General features: G+C 53.1%; 2 protein-coding genes and 1 long non-coding RNA gene across 5 annotated transcripts in view; 2 read left to right on the top strand and 1 right to left on the bottom strand.

The window, feature by feature from the left end:
• Positions 1-5972: 5972 nt before the first annotated feature.
• On the bottom strand, positions 5973-9411 carry BRD3OS (BRD3 opposite strand). Its single transcript, XM_054220260.1, has one exon. The coding sequence runs from the start codon at positions 8768-8770 to the stop codon at positions 8501-8503; it is 270 nt and encodes an 89-aa protein (XP_054076235.1). The 5' UTR covers positions 8771-9411; the 3' UTR covers positions 5973-8500.
• Positions 9412-11311: 1900 nt separating this feature from the next.
• LOC128917543 (uncharacterized) lies at positions 11312-15754 on the top strand. Its single transcript, XR_008469295.1, has 4 exons — positions 11312-12524; positions 14648-14777; positions 14861-14951; positions 15048-15754. It is a non-coding gene; the product is annotated as an uncharacterized LOC128917543 (long non-coding RNA).
• Positions 15755-16709: 955 nt separating this feature from the next.
• Positions 16710-19323, top strand: part of VAV2 (vav guanine nucleotide exchange factor 2) — a 154885-nt gene continuing 152271 nt past the window's right edge. Inside the window, exon 1 of one of the 3 annotated variants that reach the window (XM_054220560.1) lies at positions 16710-17291. In XM_054220560.1, coding sequence (XP_054076535.1) covers positions 17088-17291 — 204 coding nt within the window. In that variant the 5' untranslated portion in view covers positions 16710-17087. The remainder of the gene's footprint in view (positions 17292-19323) is intronic. The other 2 variants (XM_054220557.1, XM_054220558.1) reach the window with 2 other exon arrangements.

Genomic DNA, 19323 nt, shown 5'->3' with positions numbered 1-19323 from the left:
TCGTGTTTTTCCACTCAAAATTTTCATTTTTCTTAGGGACGCATTGGGAAGAAGGGAGCAAGGGACACTCACGTTTCTTGGGAATGTTATTTTTAACATCAAATAGATAATTTCCAGGAAACTGACACACTCTATGAAGGTTTTCATTTAATTGAAAACAGTTTTTGGCTGCAAGTTCTCAGCTGGACCTCAGAGTGATCCCTGTAGTGACCAAGGCAAGTCATGTGCTCGTTCTTAGACACATGCTTAAGTACTTTCTCCATGACAAGCACCTCAGTCTGGGCTTAAAATAAAGAAGCACTTGAGCTCCAGCTGAGGCTGAGCTGGCAGGGGAATTGGAGAGGGATGTTGTGTGTGTTTGGTTGGTTGGGTTTTTTTTTTCCCTCCTTATCATTTCAGTAGTGAGCTCCTAGAAAGGGAATGCTACTTCTGTGTCGTGCAGGGTTCCAGATGCTGAAATGCTTACCTCAATAAAAAGAAAAAAGAGGGGAGGGAGAAAAAAGAAGAAAAGAGACATTTTTTTTTTAAGGCTTGCAATTTTTTGATTCCAGCGTAGTATTTTGACCTGCACTGCTGCAATACACTCTGTTTTCACTGTCCCTAATTTCGTGTATATACAAATACTTTATTTATTAAACACCATTGGTCATTTAAAACTTACTAAAAAAAAATAACAAAAGCAAAGCTGCATTATGCAAACCAGCAGAAATTCAGACTTTTAGCGTGGTTTGAACCAGATTAAAAAAAAAAAACACAAACGCACGCAAAAACAAAACCACCAACAAAAAAGCAAATAAAAATGAGACTTTTTATTTAAATCCAATGGACTTTATAGCTACAGATGCTACAGTCCAGTCTGTTGTGTGTCTGGTGCTCTGTCATGTTCAGTGTGTTCATTTTTTGGTTTGTTTTCTCTCTTCTTTTATCTCTTTTCACCCCAGCCCCCTTTTTTCCTTTTTTGTACAGATTTGGAGACGTACAGGTAGATACAATTTCTTGATGCAGCACATTCTTATTTTCTCTGTAATATTTCCAGAGGTCTTTTTCCCTTTTTCTTCCCTCTTTTTTTTTTTTTTCTCTTTGTAGAACAGCAGCTTTTTTTCTTTTATAATCCAGTTTTAGGAAAACACCAGTTCTATAATGATATAAAATTTGTAATCTGAGGGGCAGAAATGTATTGTAAATTTTTAACTTCTTATTGTAAAGAAAAAAATATACAAAGTTTAACAGAAAGTTATGCTTTTCCCCCTCCCAGACCAGCCCCTAAGGCTGCCTCTCTACTGCGAGGTAGCCCTAAAATTCACCCTGCTGTGGTCTCTAATAATGGTTTGCCAGAGGCTCCGCGGTGCAGATTGCACCAGCTTTTATTTTTCGCGTAGGTTTGTGGCCCTGGAGGACTCCTCAGCCCCAGCACACGATTTTCGTTGCATGCTTAGCCTCCAGGAGCTGGGACGTGTGGTGTCTGGGTGATGTCCCTTTGCTGGAAAGCTGGGTGAGCAGAGGGACAGCCTGTTATTAGCACTCCATGCTTTGCACTTCTAACTGCATCCACACCCAGCTGCCAGTCACTTACTGCCCGGCGACTGAGGTTTTATTAGCTAGACACTTATGCGTCTGTCTTTAAAAAAATCTGTCTTTCAAAGATCAGCATTTCAGAGTGTTCAGATGTGCGTCTCCTAGAGCTGATGTACCCCTGTCCGTGTCTTATCTGTGTAGTGATGATATCACACTCTCCAGTTTGCTGTAGTGAATTCTTTCTTTTTTTTGCTAAGGGCTGAGAGCGCGATGCTGTGTTGCTGCAAGACACGGAGTTCCTCCTGCAAGTTGCTGGGCATCCTTGGCTCGTTTTGCAATCACCAGGGGGCTTGGTCGGTTGGCAGGAGGCTCTCCATTCTTTGCAGATAGTTCCTGTAGTATTTGAAAGTGGATGAACTAGGGTGATTCTTACTGAAATTAATGATTTTTCTTTTCCATTCACAATGGAGTTATTTTTAGTTCCTGTATTTTCTTTAATTCTGCCCTTAAAGTCTTCACCTGGACAGATCCTTAGTAATATATTTGCAGAATTTGCGATGAGGAAATGTATGTAATATACACCCAATTAAGATCTTAGGTTTGTTTTGTTTTGTTTTTAATGGGGTTGGGTTTCATCTGTGTTTCTCCTGTTGTCTGAGACTTGTGTTATCAAAGCCAACTAGGATTTTAATTAAAATAATTTCAACCAATTCAACAGCATGACAACTTGGATAAACAAGCTCCCAATTTTCCCTGCTTGAAACCTTTTCCTGCGTGCATTAACCTGAGCTGTGCCGTTGATGGGATGTGGTGGTCGCTCCTGTGGAGAGCAAACCGCAGCCAGTGTTGGAGGCAATAGCAGCCTGCCTGGCAGCCGTTCTCACTGGCATCACCGCCAGGCAAAGCCCGGGGACCTGGCTCTGCACCGTGCTGCTATCCTCCGACATTGGGGACAACCCCGCTGACCACGGCCCAGAGTACAGACATTCCTCCAGGACACGTAGGTCTGTCCCACTGAAATCAGTGGAGGGGTTAGAGCCAAAGGGTTGGGGACCAAGTGTGAAGCGATGGAAGGGACCTGGCCTGAGACTGTCTGCAGCGCTGGAGGATCCCTATTTTACTTGGCACACCTGTCCTAGCTTGGGCATTTGCAAGGAGAGCAAGCAACCAAAACCACCAAGGAATATGAAGAACCACCTGCATATCTTTGACATACCCAGCTGCGACCTGGGCTACCATTTAGCGGCAAACTTTGTGTTCGTGGAAAGTAAGTTGTTCCCTATGAAATGGCAGTTCACAGGAGAAATCCATTTTGGCATGACCATTTCAGGAAAGAAATTGGTGACTCTTCATTTCAAAATGTTCTTACGCTTTTTCATTTTCACATTGTTTGTAGTGCTCAGTATCTCCCGACATGTCAGTAGTGGTGCCTCTTGTATCTCCAGATCAGAGTGTCTCCAGGAAAGAAGAGGTGTTTTCAGTTCATAGTAAGTAGCAGCAGCCCTTAACAAGTTGGAAACTGAAACAACAGAGCATTTATTTAACTTTGTATTGCATGACATGTCAGTACAGATGTCATGAAATAACATTAGAATGATTAAACATATAACATTTGAAATAACATTTTTAAACTTAAGAATAAAAAAAGATTGACATTTTTATGGTAGAATTTTTCTTGAACGAACAAAGTTTAACTTTGTTTTCCAGGGGAAGCTTCACTGAAATCAGTATGATTTCGTATGTATACATACACACAAATAGTTTTATTGAAACTGTTTTTTCTGTGGAATTCCTGTTTTGACAAAACAATATCTGACCAGACCTATTATCAATCAACCAGCATTACTGCACCTTTAAAAACTGTGCTTAACTTTTATCTGATTGTAAGGTCAGCCTGTTTCTTGGCATACCATCAGATGTAGGCTCAGTGGGACCAGAGGGAGATCCGCATCCCATGGGCTCAGGCCCTGATCCATCTACTGAAGGAATCTGTTGCCTACAACAGTTTTCTGCTAACCAAATGTTGTCTTATACAAAACCCTTTCAGTTTTGTATTGATGTGATTTTAAACTTTCCTACCGACAGGGTTTGTAACTGTAGAACTGATATTTCAGGACGATGTAACTGTTGTTTGTGAGTGTGTGTATGAGATGCACGCACCCACACATACGCAGGCACGTGTGTGCGTGTATATATACACGTTAGTTACCCAGTGAGGTCTCTTTCCATGTTCTCTATGTGGTAGAAGCAGACTGCAGTTACCTAATCTAGTTCTTTCTCTGTTTTGGGGACTCTTAGACCAGTTTTTAATTTTTTTCCTTGTTTTGAAAGGAATGATGTTTTTTAAAGTCAGGGTTGGAGCTAGGGGGAAGGGATTGGGGCATGACAAAGAAAAACCACAACCTTTTTAGTACTGGATTTTAAAAAGACATACACTCAAACTCGAGCAGTTACCACTAGGGCTAACTGTGGACAGGCTCTGCGTTGTTGAAGGTAAATTTAGGGCAAGGATTCATTATACTAGCAGCATTATCTTGCTTGTAAAACAATGAGATGCATTTTTTTAAAGAAATGGTATTTGCATATCTTTTTAAATGTCATTTTTAAAAATAAATAAGCCACCAGCTAGGATTTGACACAGGCCACTTAGAACTTACCCCTGATACTGGCATAACCAATCCAGAAAGATTTGTTGTTGTATTTTTGTTTTGTTTTGTTTTTTTTAATATTTAAAAAAAACGTTACTTTTCTGTATGATGTGCATGCAAATTTACAGTAACTCTCTTTCTTAAAACTTTTTAGTGCCATTTCTAGTATATTCCTGTAAATGTCAGTTACTGAAAAGAAATGAGTCAATGTAAGTAGTTTAGCTTGTTTATTGCAAATTGCTGGCCTCAAACACAACAGAATTAAAAAGAGTTAGAAAGTAATCTTTGATGTTACTGGTAATCATGGACCCTGGTCCTGGGGCATTTGTTTTGTTTTCATAATAAAAAGAAAAATTGTTTTGTGTGTGCAGTTTGATCCCATATTTTCCCCTCTTCTCTCCCTTTCCCTTTCCTCATCTCCTTTTCCAGGTGTTGCACTTGCTGCAGTTGAAAACCTGTAGGGCTTTGATCGAGCGGGCAGTTGAGTAGCGTTGCTGAGAGACATACGTAAATATACGAGGAGTCCTAGTGCCATGAGTAGTGAAATAATTCGGAAGTAATTCTGCGAGTCCAGCGGTTAGTGCTGGTGGAGTGCCACGCTAAGGGGCAAACTGCCTTCGGAGCAGAAGGCAAGTCTGGGGCACTGTCAGCTTGGCCTGGGGTCTCTGAATCACGGTCCAGTACCTGGCATTGATGTGCTCAAAATACACTTTTCTGTTGGGGAGGAAAACACTCGGGCTGCTTTAATGCACCAGAACGGACAAGGAAGGACTTCTTGCTCTTCCTTAGAAGCCTACAATCTGAAGGGGTCTTAGTTTATGTGAAAACTCTGTCCAGTTGAGGTAAGTTCAGCTGAAAATGGAGATGGACGTTTCACCCAGGTTTAATGCTGACTACTTTCAAGCCGCCAAGACCTGAAGGAACCAGAAGGAATTTGTCACTGTGCTGGCCCTGCAGGTCAGCGAGCTCAGGGCAACTGGGACGGGGCAGACTTGCTTGGGAAAGGAGCGGGGGCAGAGTGGCTGGTTGCCTTCACAGCAGAGCCTTGACATTGTTGTATGGCGGCCAAAATCTATTCTGGTCCCTGGAGAGGGTTCAGGTTGGTTCTGCCATTCGGCTTCTCAGATGCATGACTGATGGTTTATTTATAAGGTAGGGGTTACAACAACCAGGTTTCCCCAGGGTTAATCTTTCTCTAACCCTGTTCCTTCTCACTGCGTTTAAAAGCCACGATCTCTCTAAAGTTTCAGCAAACCTGTTTGGCTTAGCTGTTGCATCTGTAGCTGTGTGTTGTAGCAATGATACCCCCAAAGGAACAGTCTGTTCAACCTATCCTTTAAAAATCTCCTGTGAGGCCATTGTGCCGCAGGAGGATGTTTTCTTTAGCGTTGGCTAGTGAGTTATTGGTAGGTGCATCAGGCAGTGCTGCTGCTTACAGACTTGGAGGAGGCTGAGGAGAGGCAGAACACGCACCAACACTGGTATGGATGGAGGTTACTGTGTGTGTGACAGCCAGAGGTTCTCCTCATCCCAGGGTTCACCGCTAAGACTTGACAAGGGCTGCTGGCCTGGGAACCTTAAGGAGCCGCCTCTGCGTGGGGCCAGGCTTCAGAGGTGAAGTGTGTGACTTTGGAGAGGCAGGTTAACCACAGCCCACCAGTAACAAACGTAATTCCCAACAGAGAGGAACTGCCCGTCTGCAGAGCTTTCCCTCCTCCCCCTGGGTGGGGACGGGGAGGGAGAACAGCTGTAATCCTCACGTGTGCCAAAGTGATTAACGTGCAGAAGCAAACCAGCGGCTTGCGATGATGCGTTCAAATCATTTTAATGCACTTTATCCAAGAGGCTACAACAGCATTTTAAACAAGTGCATCAACACTACACAACCGGCTTACGGAAAGCTCCCTCCTAGCAGCTGCTCCACAACCTGCTGTGACTAATAAGGACACACAGATACGGAAAACAATAGTGTCACATTGACAGAGAGATGGAAGAACAAGTCACGCTCCTCCTGTACTGTCATGTCTCAATCCTGGAAGAATTTATGCACATACTTTTTATTGTATAGTCCAATTAACACTCTTCAAATAACTGCATTTTGGTTTACCAGCCACATAAATAAAAACTGATTATACCCAAAATAATCAACTTTCTCACTGAAATTAAAAAAAAAAAAATTTACTTGTTTTTTCTATAAGAAAAGTAAAGAAAATGAACAGCTGGTTTTGGGGATGTGCTGTTCCTTAAACTCCCAGAGTTCGCCTGCTCCCCTGGGCTGCTGGAAAGGTCCTGAGCCACCTCTCTCCTGCCTTTCGGGGTTGCTTCCACCGGCAGTTCCAAGGGGAGCTCTCAGACCGGCCTCCTGCCCCTTCCTATGGATCATCACCCCTTCCCTGGGCCAGGCACTGCTGCCCCAGGTGGGTCCCGCATCCCAGCCACGCTCCACCTCAACACCATGCTCCATGCGGGAGCACCGTCGCCGCGGCAGCAGCTGTCGGAGTCCCGCTGGTTTTGTCAATCTCATTTGTTGGTTTTCCCCCCAGTTGAAATACATCCGTTCACCAAAATCTTTCCCACCTGGAGCGAGTCCTGGCAAGACGAAGAGGAACACGGCGCAGGTCTGCGAAACACTGCGGTCCATCAGCAGGTTTAGTTTTATGAGCACACACACGAAGGTACCAAACATCAACACATGCATAAATAGTACTACGAAGAAAAAAAAGAGCTGCCTATGGTTTGCAGTGCATACACGTGCTACGCATCAGCGCTGAGGAGGACGTCAAACCTCTACGATCTCACGTTAAAACAGGTATGTTCTGCTCAGCACGGGGAGTTCAGCGGACTCCGGTGCGTGTGTGGTGGCGTTTAACCCACCCGGGAGAGGTGGCGAAGGTGATTCTTCACTGTATTAAAAAAATAAATAAATAAAGTGCTTGATAAATGCAGAAGAGGTTTTAGATAAATGTAAGTGATGGATGTGCCTAGTTTTAGGCGGGTAAATAATCCATACTGAAGTCAACATCAAACACTGATTCGCTCAAGTGCAGCCTGTGCGCGGGGGGCTGCAGGAGGACGGAAAGGGCGTCCTTAAGCCCAATGTTGCACTTTAATGCTGGACCCTGGGCGCGTAATTAGCACCCCTGGAAGCGGTACTGCTGTGTTTTCAATACAGCTTTAGGTGCTGGCTGGGCTGGGTTTCTCAGATCGACCTTGCCTTGAGCAAGTTGGGAAACGCCCTGAGAGCAGTCTCTATTCCCAAGAAGCACAATCCTAGTATTTTTCCCTCCTAAAACCCTTCAGTTAGTTGAAACAAATGCTCCCAGATGTGACTTTTAAAATACACGCACCGAATCTACTGTCCAATCCGAATTAGAAGATAAAGCCTTCCAAGCTACCGCGTGCATTAAAACTCAAACGCAAAGCCAACGTCAGTAGGCTGTTTCCTTGCGTAACGCTCTCTGGGGGCAGGCAGGTGCTGCGCAGGAGTTTCCTCGCGTCCCGTGGCAGGAGATGGGTGTATTTACAGTAGTTTTCTTCCTGTTGCTCTCCTGGGGCTGTCCCTCCCTTTCAGGTGGCTCCTCGGCGATCCGTCCCCAGAGCACGGGCTGGGGATCGAGCAACATGAAGGGAATTGGCTCCATGACTCCAGAGCTCCCCCCGTTACTTCCATGACACCAAATCATGGCATCAGAGAGGGCCCTTTGCTTTGCAGGGAACAAAACTGCAGCGCGTCCTTCCTGCCTGGAAGGCTCAGATGAAATTCTCAATCTATTCTTTCCCCCTTATGACAAATCACTTCATTACCTGGTTGTAAGAGACCACTTCCAGGGCAGTAATTACAGGCAGACAGGGCGAGCGGAACAAGTTAACGGCCGGGTAGTTTTGTGGATCAACTTAAAATACTTGCCTCAATGGAAACGGATCCGCGCTCGCCTCTCCCAGCAGCATTCGCAGAGCTTTGGCAATGCACGAGGGCCAGCCATAAAAGCACCTGCTGGGGCTGGCTCCCGACTGCCGGCGGGTGTTCCTCACGGCGCACTGCCACTTCCAACCAACACACGGTCCAGCACGGACCCTGCCAAGATGCCAGGCAGCAAACGCAGGCTCAGAAGTTCCCTGGCGAGGCTGTTTTCGTTACGCACGCTCAATAACATGCAAAATCGGATGCTACCAACAGCGAAAACAAACGTAAACTCGCGGCAGCCATTCTGGGCCATCCCGTCCACGCTGCTTTAGCCGCAGGTCTGCGGTGAGGATGGTGGAAACCCATCTTCCCCCAGCTTGGTGCGAGTCTGGTTTGTCTCCACATGTGGATTTCTAGTGTGAAACCACCCCAATTACATAATAGCGCAAAACTTAGATTGCCCCGTGTCCCTGGAGACGTCCAGCTTGTTTTTGTCCCGCACCAGGATGGCTTCGTTGCCGTACTGCGAGTACCACATGCTCCGGCTGCGGCTCAGGTAGGTGTTGGGGGGGGCCGACTCCAGTTTCTGCTGCTGCTGCTGCCAGATGAGCAGCGAAGTGTCCCTGTACCGCAGCCGGGCATAGCCCTCGGACAAGGCTTTTTCGGGCAGGGGCACCCTCCCGTTCATCACTGCGTCAGTCATCTGCGCGAGGGGGGCTGCAGAGACGAGCGCTCCTTCCCAGCAGCTCCAAAATACGCCCCGCTGGGTCGGTCTGAGTCGAGGGCTGCTGCTTCGAGCTCAAGGGAGAACATCCCCAGGGCCCCACGAGCCGTTGGTGGGTGTAAGGACCGCTCAGGAGAGGGAGCAGGGACACGCGCGCCCAAAAATCACACCAGGCAGCCTGGGCTTGCTTAAATAACAAGTCAGGACTTCCGAAGGCTCATCCGGCGGTGATGCCGCTACTTGTTTCATCTTGCGAAGGGACCACATGCACGTGAGATGCTTCTTGTTGACAGTCCGTGAAGTATCTCAACAGGCACGAGGGGCAGCTCCGCGGCGGTGGGCTCGGTCTGCAGCCGTCCAGGACGGGCCGAGCGGCTCTGGATGAGTTTTCCTTCCCTGAAGACTGGATCCCGAAGCCGTAGGGCGGACCTAAGAGGTCACCAGCGCCCAGGCCCACGCACGAGCTCCCCACCTCTGCTGCCTGCCGACGCCAGCCTGACGGAGGGCAGCTCAGCGAGCCACGGCCTCAGGGATGCAGGAGAAGATGCCGCCTCCGGCCCCGGGTGTGGTACCCAAGCCGGGGTGCCCGTCCCCTCCCGACAGCACCGCTTCGGGGCTTCAACCTGGGGGGGACACGGCGGGGGTCACCCCGAGGCCTGGCAGCGGGGGTCCCTGCCCTGCCAGGGCCCCTTTCCCGGCACCACCGTGCCCCCCACCTCCCGCCGCCCCCCCCCCAGCGCCCCGAGCCCTTCCACCGGCACCGCGCCCCCGCCCACGGCCCCCCCCGCGGGTCCCCTGCACCCTCCTTGCCCTGCGCCCCCCCCGCGGGGCACCCCCCACCCCTACGGACCCCCCCCCGAGGGCTGCCTGCGCCCCCCCGCCCCGCTGCCCGGCCCCAACGTGCCTGCGCTGCCCGGCCCGGCCCGGCCCGGCCCCGGCGCCGTTCCCGGAGCAGCCGCGGAGCCGCCTCCCGAGCGCATCACGGCGGGAGGAGCCACAGCCGCGCCGGGGGGGCCGCAGGCCGGGGCGGGCTGCGCCGGGGCACCGCAGGGGGCGGTCCCCGGGCGGGGTGAATGGGTCCGGGGCACGGCGATGGGGGTCCCCGAGCGGGGCGGTGGGTCCGGGGCGCCGCAGTGGGGTCCCCGGGCGGGGTGCGTGGGTTCGGGACACGGCAGTGAAGCATCCCGAGGGGGGTGCGTGGGTTCGGGACACGGCAGTGGGGGTCCCCGAGCGGGGTGAATGGGTCCGGGGCACGGCAATGGGGGTCTCTGAGTGGGATGTGTCGGTGTGAGGCACCGCAATGGGGGTCCCCAAGCGGGGTGTGTGGGTCCAGGGCATGGCAATGAAGCACCCCGAGGGGGGTGCGTGGGTCTGGGTCACGGCAGTGGGGGTCCCCGAGTGGGATGTGTGGGCACAAGGCATGGTAATGGGGCTGCCCAAAGCGGGTGCGTGGGTCCAGGGCATGGCAGTGGAGCACGCCAAGGGAGGTGCGGGGGCCTGGGACATGGCAGTGGGGGTCCCCGAGGGGGATGTGTGGGTCCAAGGCATGGTAATGGAGCTGCCCAAAGCGGGTGTGTGGGTCCGGGGCATGGCAGTGGGGGTCCCCGAATGGGGTGAATGGGTCCAGGGCAGGGCAGTGGGGGTCTCTGAGTGGGATGTGTGGGTGTGGGGCACCACAGTGGGGGTCCCTGGGTGGGGTGTGTGGGTCCGGGGCACAGCAGTGAAGCACCCCAAGGGGAGTGCGTGGGTCTGGGACACAGCAGTGGGGGGTCCCTGAGCAGGTTGAATGGGTCTGGGGCACGGCAATGGGGCTCCCCACGCTGGGTGTGTGGGTCTGGGAAATGGCAGTGGGGGTCCCCAAGCGGGGTGTGTGGGTCCAGGGCACAGCAATGGGGCTCCCCAGGCTGGGTGTGTGGGTCCCACGGGTGTCAGCAGTTTGAAGGGACGCCCAGCCCTGGGTGTGCAGAGCCCCTGGCATTGTACATGGGGCGTGGGGCTGAGCGGGGGGAGGCTGCTGTTGCCCGCCCTGTCTGGCGGTGCCCCCGCAGAGCCTCTCTCAGCGCTGCTGAAGGTGCCAGGGTGGTCCCAGCCCTGGGGTTTACAGCCAGGCTGAGCGTGTCGCTGCCCAGTCTCCGTTCCGGTGGGTGACTGGGGTAGCAGCTGTTTGTGCTGGGAGGGCGCGTGATACCCTTTGTGCCCCTTCGCTTGCCGCGGGCACCCCAGTGGCTGCCCATCGTGGGCTGAAGGCAGGTGGGGGACAGCCCTGTGTGTCCTGACAGCCTCGTGCGACCGTCGCTGTGACAGTGGGTCCGTCTATAGGGTGGGCTGCCTGGAGAAGGAGCGCGACTGAGCAGCGCCTCCTCTGCCCCCGCTCATCCTCACGGCCTGCTCCTCGGCCCCACCGTCCCCTGGCAAGCGCAGTACGAAATATGTTTTGAAGAGAGCCGTGGGGCTTGTTCTTTTTCTGATGATGCTAAATTTAAGCTCTCAATCTTCTTATCTCCTGCGAGTGCAGTGCCATCTAATCTCCTGCTAAGGACCCGATACCCTTATCCGTGTCAGAGCTGCTGGAGGAGCTGCTGCCGTTCCGCCTGGCCTTCGTGGACACAAACAAGACGCGGTGGTTTACTTCTGTCAGATAGAAGACACGCTGCAATTCCCCGTTCCCAGGAGAGTTAGACCAAACACAAAGGAAAAGGAAGGAAGAAAGGGAAAAAAAAAAAAAAAGAAAAGAATGAATACACTGTTAAAATGTTTACTATCAGAAATGTCCTGACTTTGCTGCTTAATCCGCCTCCCGCTAGCACGGAGGAGCCAGCCCAGGCCCCACCTTATGGAAGCCGCAGAACAAAATGCAAAATCGTTTAGTGGAACCAGATTTCTGTTTTTGGCACGGATGAGGTGCCTCGGTCCCCTCTGAAAAGGTACCGGTCCTGTTATCGTCAAGCTCCAGAGCGTAACAGAAGCAACGGGGTGAGTGGGGGGGTTGCCAAGATAAGGCAGGAAGAAGGACTGGGAACTGCAGACCTGCAAAAGCCGAAAACTGCCTCTGACCGTCTGCTTGACCCTTTGCCACGAGTCCCCCAGACATCTGCCAACAGGACCCTTCCCAAATACACCTTGGAAGCAGCGGCAGTGGAACGGACGAGGTGAAACCCTGGCGCTGCCCGGCCGATGCTTAGTTCCTCTCCTCCTTCCTCCAGGGCAGTCTCTGGGCCTGCTTGGCTTTCCCCGTACCTCTGCTGTAAAACACGGCTGCAGCGCGGGCCGCGCTGGGCCTTTCACCCCTTGCCAGCTCCTCAGGACCGCGACACCCTGCGGGTCTATTTGATTCCGATGTGAAAGCTGCCAGGGGTGGAGCACGGCTGGGTGGTGAGGCTGTGCCGGCAGCACCACCATGGTGTTGGGAAATGGGTGTTGTTTGTATTTAGCACGGTGGGGGCATCACGGGCCCCATAAATGAGGCTCTTCCACAGAGAAATGCGCAGGGAAGTGCCGGATTTGCTTGCCTAGTGCCCGGGTTGGGAGCCCTTTTCCAGCGGAGCTGCGCTCTCAGGCGCTACCCACCAGAGTTAGCCTTTTCCAGGTTAAACAGAGAATATTTTCGGCCGCCTGCCCCCATCGCACCAGCAGAAGAAGAGAATCCAGTTCATCCCTGCTGCCAGCATCGGGCTGCGTCGGGTTGATTTACGCGGCGGTCACCGTCACTGCCTGCTCTGGAGGCGACAAAGGGGTAGGGAGAAGATGTCAGCTCTCCTGGCGGGAGCGCAGGGCCCTTAGCGGGAGGATAATTAAAACGACTATTGCAGGGTACAAGTTGCCTGGGCAGGTAGATCAGGGGTTTACAGCCGTACATGAGCCAGACAGAGAATTTTCGGCTGTACCCAGTTTAATAGGGCAGGGCTCTGCGGGGTGATCCCTCCCTCGCTGACAACCCGGCCGAGGAGGGTGTTTGCCGAGTTGTGACTTGCGCGGGTTTCCTAAAATAGTCGGTGAAAGGAGATCACGGAACCCGAGGGCGCACTGTAAATGGCACGTAGGCTGCAGGGGTAAGTGCCGACAGCTGGTGGTGGTGCCCGAGCTCCGCTGTGACACCAGCTGTGATGGCTCCGGCTCTGGGGACCCCGGCTCCAGCCGGAGACAGGTGTCCAAGTGGCTGCTGGCGGCCAGCAGCGGGGCTGGGACAGGCTGGTGCACGCTTGGTCTAATCCAGAAGGTGGCAATGGCAATCCATAGACGCTGGCTGGCTTGGAAATGGGGATTTCTTGGTGGCATGGCCCTCGTATTTAAGGGGTATTCACAGATGGCTGCTCCAAAGAGGCAGTGTGGTGGCTGCTTCTCTGCACGTGCTGGCCGGGGAGTCAGCTCTTCTCCTAGGAGCAATACCAAATGTTACAGAAAATGGGGAATTTGCTGTGAAATGTGGCCATTTCCCGGGTACATTTTGGTTGATTCGTAAGGTACAATCTCCTTGCACATGTTTGTGCATTTAAGTTTCTTCTTTCCCCTTTCTCTCTCTCTTTCTTTCTTTCTTTTGTCTTTCTTTCTTGCTTTCTTTTTCTTTCCTTCTTTCTTTCTTTCCTTCCTTCTTTCCTTCTTTCTTTCCTTCCTTCCTTCTTTCTTTCCTTCTTTCCTTCTTTCTTTCTTCCCTTCTTTCTTTCCTTCTTTCTTTCCTTCTTTCCCTCTTTCTTTCTTCCCTTCTTTCTTTCTTTCTTTCCTTCCTTCCTTCCTTCTTTCTTTCCTTCTTTCCTTCTTTCTTTCTTCCCTTCTTTCTTTCCTTCTTCCTTTCCTTCTTTCCCTCTTTCTTTCTTCCCTTCTTTCTTTCCTTCTTTCTTTCCTTCTTTCCTTCCTTCTTTCCCTCCTTGCCTTTTTCCCTCTCTCTCTTTCTCTTTCTTTCCTGAATGACTGGTTTTGCCCATTCCACACTGGACTGTGATGTTACGTTCCCAACTGGCTGCTGCTTCACCACCCATGTGTCCCCTCGCGCCCCTCCGCAGCGGGACCCCCAGGCTGGGGGGGCTGCCTGCTGCCCTGTCTCCTTCTGCAGCCTTCCCGAGACATTTGGGGATGAAAAAGCATCGCGTCCCTTCCGTCTCCAGCGCGTTCAGTCACCTCTCGGGCTGCTCTCAGCCAAGAAAGTAACAAAAGCACGTACAGCCGAGCCCGGTAGCGGGGAGGAGACGCTCCGCGCTCGGTCCCCAGCAGAGGGTAGTGTCAGCCTCTGCGTGAGGGTCAGCAGCCTCAGCCACGGCTGGCTGTCCTTTCACGGCTGGCTGTCCTTTCACGGCTGTCTGTCCTGCCACGGCTGGCTGTCCTGCCACGGCTGGCTGTCTGTCCTCCCATGGCTGTCTGTCTGTCCTCCCATGGCTGTCTGTCTGTCCTCCCATGGCTGTCCGTCCTCCCATGGCTGGCTGTCCTTCCACAGCTGGCTGTCTGTCCTCCCATGGCTGTCTGTCTGTCCTCCCATGGCTGGCTGTCCTTCCACGGCTGGCTGTCCGTCCTTCCATGGCTGGCTGTCTGTCCTCCCATGGCTGTCCGTGCTTCCATGGCTGGCTGTCTGTCCGTCCTTCCATGGCTGTCTGTGCTTCCATGGCTGGCTGTCCGTCCTTCCATGGCTGTCCGTCCTTCCATGGCTGTCCGTCCTTCCCTGCCGGGCTCTCCGTCTTTCCCTGTCTCTCTTGTCCTTCCCAGCAGTGCCAAGGGGCAGGCAAGGGAAGCACCAGCTTTAGCACAAAATTCAACCTCTTTGAATTTATGCAAGCTCCCTTTCAGCTTCAGGCACGTCCCGAAAGCAGCGCCCAGGTCCTCCCTGCGTACCCCGACCTGGTTCAGGACATTTTCGTGTTGCTTTGGCAGGGGGCTTGGACTAGACGGTCTCCAGAGGTCCCTTCCAACCCCTACCCTTCGGTGATTCTGTATCATCTGCAGCTCACAGCCCACAAGACTCTGTGCTGGATAATGCTCTTCCCTGAGCCTTGCCTTACAGGTTTGGTGTTTTGGGTCTGGTTGTTTTTTTTTTTTTTTCTGCTATCAAAATATCTCTGCCATCAGCTGCTTTGATTGTTGCAGAGGCAGGTGAGAAGTGTCCTGGCTTCACCACCTCCCACGCAGAGCCTGGCTTTGCAGCTGCAGTGATTGCTCCGAAGTGTCCAGGGGCCAAGTATGCTTTTTATTGTGCAGTAAAAACGCCAGGCTGTAGCTAGCAGCTTTAATTATACACACAGAATAAAACTCCTCTGTTGTCCTCTACCTACAGACCTGACCTCACACGGCAAACTAGCACAGAGTCAACCAAAATTATCCCTGGCAGGATTCCACCCCGGTCAGCAGCCTGGTGAGTCCTGCCCAGCGGGCGCTTTTGGGAGACCCAGCGGGCGGCCAGAGAGAAAAGCTTCGCAAAGAGCTAAAAGAATGCGAAAGTTATTCCCAGAAATCACCTCTGCAGGGTATGGGGAGCTGCGGCCTGAAATCAGCCTGCTCCCGAATGTAGCTCCCATTGCGGGATCCGGGCGTAGGGATGCTGCTCTTGCGTCACACCACACTTACCCATCTCTGCCAGAGGGGCAGCGGGCACACAGCCGGACCCGAAACACACCGAGAGCCAGCCACTGGGCTAAAAGAAGCGCTGCCTTAAAAAAAAAACCAGCCTACCAAACTTTCCTTGGAATATTAATTGTTTTTCATTCTTTGGAGGGATCCTCCTTCCTACATTGGAAATGAAAGATCATGCCAGTAGAGTCGCTCTTTCTTCTTTATCTCCACTTGGCTGCATTTGGAAGAGATTAGTGTTGCATTTGTTTGACATCCAGGTTAATAGCTTCCCTTCGTCCCAGTCTCGGCTTCCGGTTTTGGCTATCTGGAAAGCCAGGCTGGAAATTAATCGGCAAACTCTGGGGAGAGGATCTCGGAAGAAAACTCAGAACAGATTTGGAAAGAGGCTCTTCTAAACCGTGCTGATTTGGATAGAAGCCACCAGTGAAAATTAGAGATTTTTCAAGAGTTTGCTGCCAAGGAGTTAATGGCTGAGAGTTGAGGTTTTTAATAAATACACTGGTAATTAATTATAGGAGTTGTCTTCATGTTTGAAAGTCAAGGAATACGATCGCTTGTTTGGGTTAAACATCTCCCCTGCAGCATTTGCAACCCAAACATGCGATGTTGAGTGGGAGCGCGGTCAGACAAAGCAGGGTCTTGTGTGCGAGGGCAGCGGGAGGGTGCAGAGCCCCGGGCCGGCTCCTGCCTCTGCCCCCGGGCAGCTGGGGCTGGGGCGGTGGGGAGATGGGGGGTACCCGGGGGAAGCGGGGGGACACCCCGCTCGTGGAGTGGGGATGGCAGCCGGCGGGGAGAGCCAAGCAGCGCGCGGCGGCTCGGTTTTCCCGGAACAGGGAGTGAAGCAGCAGTGGTGGAAGAGAGCGAAGGGATACAAAAAGCGGGGGGGGGATTTTAAAAGGGGGAAAAAAAATCAAAAAAGGAGAAAAATAAAAGGGAGGGGGATAAAAAAGGGGGGGAATAAAAAAAGGAGGGATAAAAACGGGGAAGAATAAAAAAGGAGGAAAAATAAAAAAGAGGAAAAATAAAAAAAAAGGAAAAATAAAAAATGAGAAAAATAAAAAAAGGGGGAAATAAAAAAGGGGAAAATAAAAAAAGGTAAAGAAAATTAATAAAGGGGAAAAATAAAACGGGGGGGAAAAAATACTCGGGAAAAGAGCCAGGGCAGCGCGGACACAGCCCGCCCCCCGCTCCCAGCCCGGGCTCCCGCAGACAAAGGGGCGGCGGGGGCGGACCGGGAGCTCCTCCCGCCGGCCCGGGGCGGGCGGGGTGTGTTGGGGGGGTCTCACACCCTCGGCATCGGCATCCCCAGCGCCAGCCCCGCAGGTGGGGGGGCTCCTCGGCGGCAAGTTTCCTCGGGGCAGGGGGACGAAGTTGCGCGGGGGCGGCCCGGTTTCGGGGTGCTGTGTGTGTGTGTCCCCCTCCCGCCCCTCTCCCCGCTTTGTTCCCGGGAGGATGCAGCGCGCATAGCCCCGGCCGAGCCGGTGGGGCCGCAGCGGGGGCAGGGGCAGCCCTCCGCCGGAAAACTCCGCGCCGCCCCTCTTCCTCCTCCTTCCTCCTCCTCCTCCTCCTTCCTCCTCCTCCTCCGCAGAGCCCCGGCGCGGAGCGAGGCTTCCCCGGGCGGCGGGCGGCGATGGAGCGGGGCGGTAGCGGGGGGCCGCGGTGCCGAGCAGCCGCCCGCTGCCCCTGAGCGGCGGCGAGGAGGAGGAGGAGGAGGAAGGCCGGGTTGTGCGAGCGGACCGCGGCCATGGAGGAGTGGCGGCAGTGCGGCCGCTGGCTCATCGACTGCAAAGTTTTGCCCCCCAACCACCGGGTGGTCTGGCCCTCGGCGGTGGTCTTCGACCTGGCGCAGGCGCTGCGGGACGGGGTGCTGCTCTGCCAGCTGCTCCACAACCTCTCCCCCGGCTCCATCGACCTCAAGGACATCAACTTCAGGCCGCAGATGTCCCAGGTAGGAGGGGAGGGGGGGGGACAGGCGGGACACCCCCACGAGCACCCCCTTTCCCTGGGTGCGGGATGCAAAAGTTGGTGGGATGCGGGAGTGCGAGCGGGTTTGGGGAGGGGGTGCGTGTGAGACCGTCTGCTTAACGCCCCCCCCCCCCCCCCAATGACTGCCTTTCACGCCCCCACGACTGCTTTTCAGCCCCCCCGGTCTGTAGCTCCCGGTTCCCCCCCGGGTCGTGCCCCGGGCCGGGGGGCAGCGCCGGTGGGAGCGGCGGCCGCCAGGGAAAGGGCTCCGGGACGGAGGAGAAACCGCTCCCCCCACGGGAAAGAGGGGAAACGTCCCCCTTGTGTTTACTCATCGCGAAACAAAAGCAAATAATGGGGCCGAGAGCAGGAGACGGGATTACTCCGGGTTTTTAACGAGGCTTTGATCCGCTGGAGGAGCGGGCGGCGCTGGGGGGGTGCTGCCCTTGAGGGCAAAACTTTGCCTACGCAGACTAAAAGCAAAATAAGCAAGGAAATAAAGGGAAAAAAAAAAACAAACTAAAACCCCCAAACCCTGGTGCTCTTAAGGCCGCTCCGGAGCAGGAGCGCGGCCGTGCGGTGCCCGGGGCAAGGGGCAACCGGGGTCCCGGTTCGGTGGCCCCCGGCGCTCGCTCCCATCGCCGCTCCCAGGGCCGGGAACTCGGCAGCTTTAGGTGTTCCCTCCTCGGAAGCGTTTCCAGTTTCTGGTTGTTTTGGTGGAAGTAGGCTCAAACGAAAGAGGAAAAAAAACCAAACGCAACAGCCACCCAACTCAGGTGGGTCTGGGTTTAAATGCTCTGCTCGTGTTTTTTGCAAGCTGAGCTGCACCGCATTTGCATGGGAATCGGGAAGTGAAATCAATTAGAAACGAATGAAATGGGGTACTTTGTCCTTCCTACCTTGCAGCTTCTGTGTCGACAAGCAGACAGTTAGACTTGTCTTTTATTTTTGAGCAACAAGGGGTTTTATTGGTAAAAGGGGAGGGAAATTTCCTGGTAGCAAGGGCATGTGAGACTCTGTTTAACTTTAGCCAAGCATTCAAAGATAAATAATGTATAATGTTAACATGAGTTGTGGATTTGTGCTGTGCGAGCATGCTGCTTATCTGGCAAGTGCCTTTCCCTTCTTCCACCGGAGTTTTGTTCCAGGGCAGTGGTGTTTTTCCTCTGTTGGGCTTCCTCATACCCCCCTGTGCCAGGGGGGCTGCTGTGGCTGAGGACAGCTGGGAGCCCGGAGCTCCCTGTGAGGTGTTTGGGCCCAAAACTTGGAGCCACGCTTTGGGGGGCAAAACGTGTTTTTGCTGCGCGCACATGGGCGCGAGGATGTCGCCGCTCGCTTGCGGAGTCAGAGACACCTTGGTCCTGCAGACTGGTGGGGTGGGAAGTCCCGACCCCATGGTGAAAACCAGGCGGTGTCAGCTCTGGTGCTGGCGCAGAGTAAATAACAGCACGAACTGATGCCTCTTCCCGGGGTGGGACGATGCTGCGAGATTTCCTCTGAGCTTTCCAGGCTATAAACTGATCGGGCTGTCTTCCGTAGAAACTGATGTTTCCAAATATAAACTGTCACGCTGGAGCTGTAGGTGTGCGGGGACTCCCGCTTTCTCAGAACACGCTGAGAATGGCATACTATGTATTATTTTTTGTCTTTTAAGGAAATATTATAGTCGTACAAACCTAATTTCGCTTCGGTATTTGCCCTGTGGGGAACTAAGAATGGGGTTAAACCTGGTAGCTGCGATGTAGGGAAGATCCCGGTGGCAGTTTGGAAAGGGTGCTGTGGCTACCCTTGCCGAGGGCAGGTGTTGCTTGTTGGAGGTGAGAGTTTACAGCCCAGCTGTCCTTAATGAAATTGCTTTCTGGCTGCTTCCCTGGCCTTGGGAGGAGCGTGGAGGGGCTGAAGCGGGTGGCTTTGGGGGTCCCCTCTGTGCAAACCTGGTCGTTGGCGTGGGCCGGCGCAGCCTGAGCCCGTGGGGACGCGCGGAGCCTGGCGTGGGAGTGGATGCTGTGGCGAGG

This window comes from Rissa tridactyla, chromosome 14 (genome assembly GCF_028500815.1).
Source record: "Rissa tridactyla isolate bRisTri1 chromosome 14, bRisTri1.patW.cur.20221130, whole genome shotgun sequence".
Classification (NCBI taxonomy): Eukaryota; Metazoa; Chordata; class Aves; order Charadriiformes; family Laridae; genus Rissa; species Rissa tridactyla.
The sequence above is the reverse complement of the archived record's forward strand: the minus strand, read 5'-3'. Positions and strand labels throughout refer to the sequence as shown.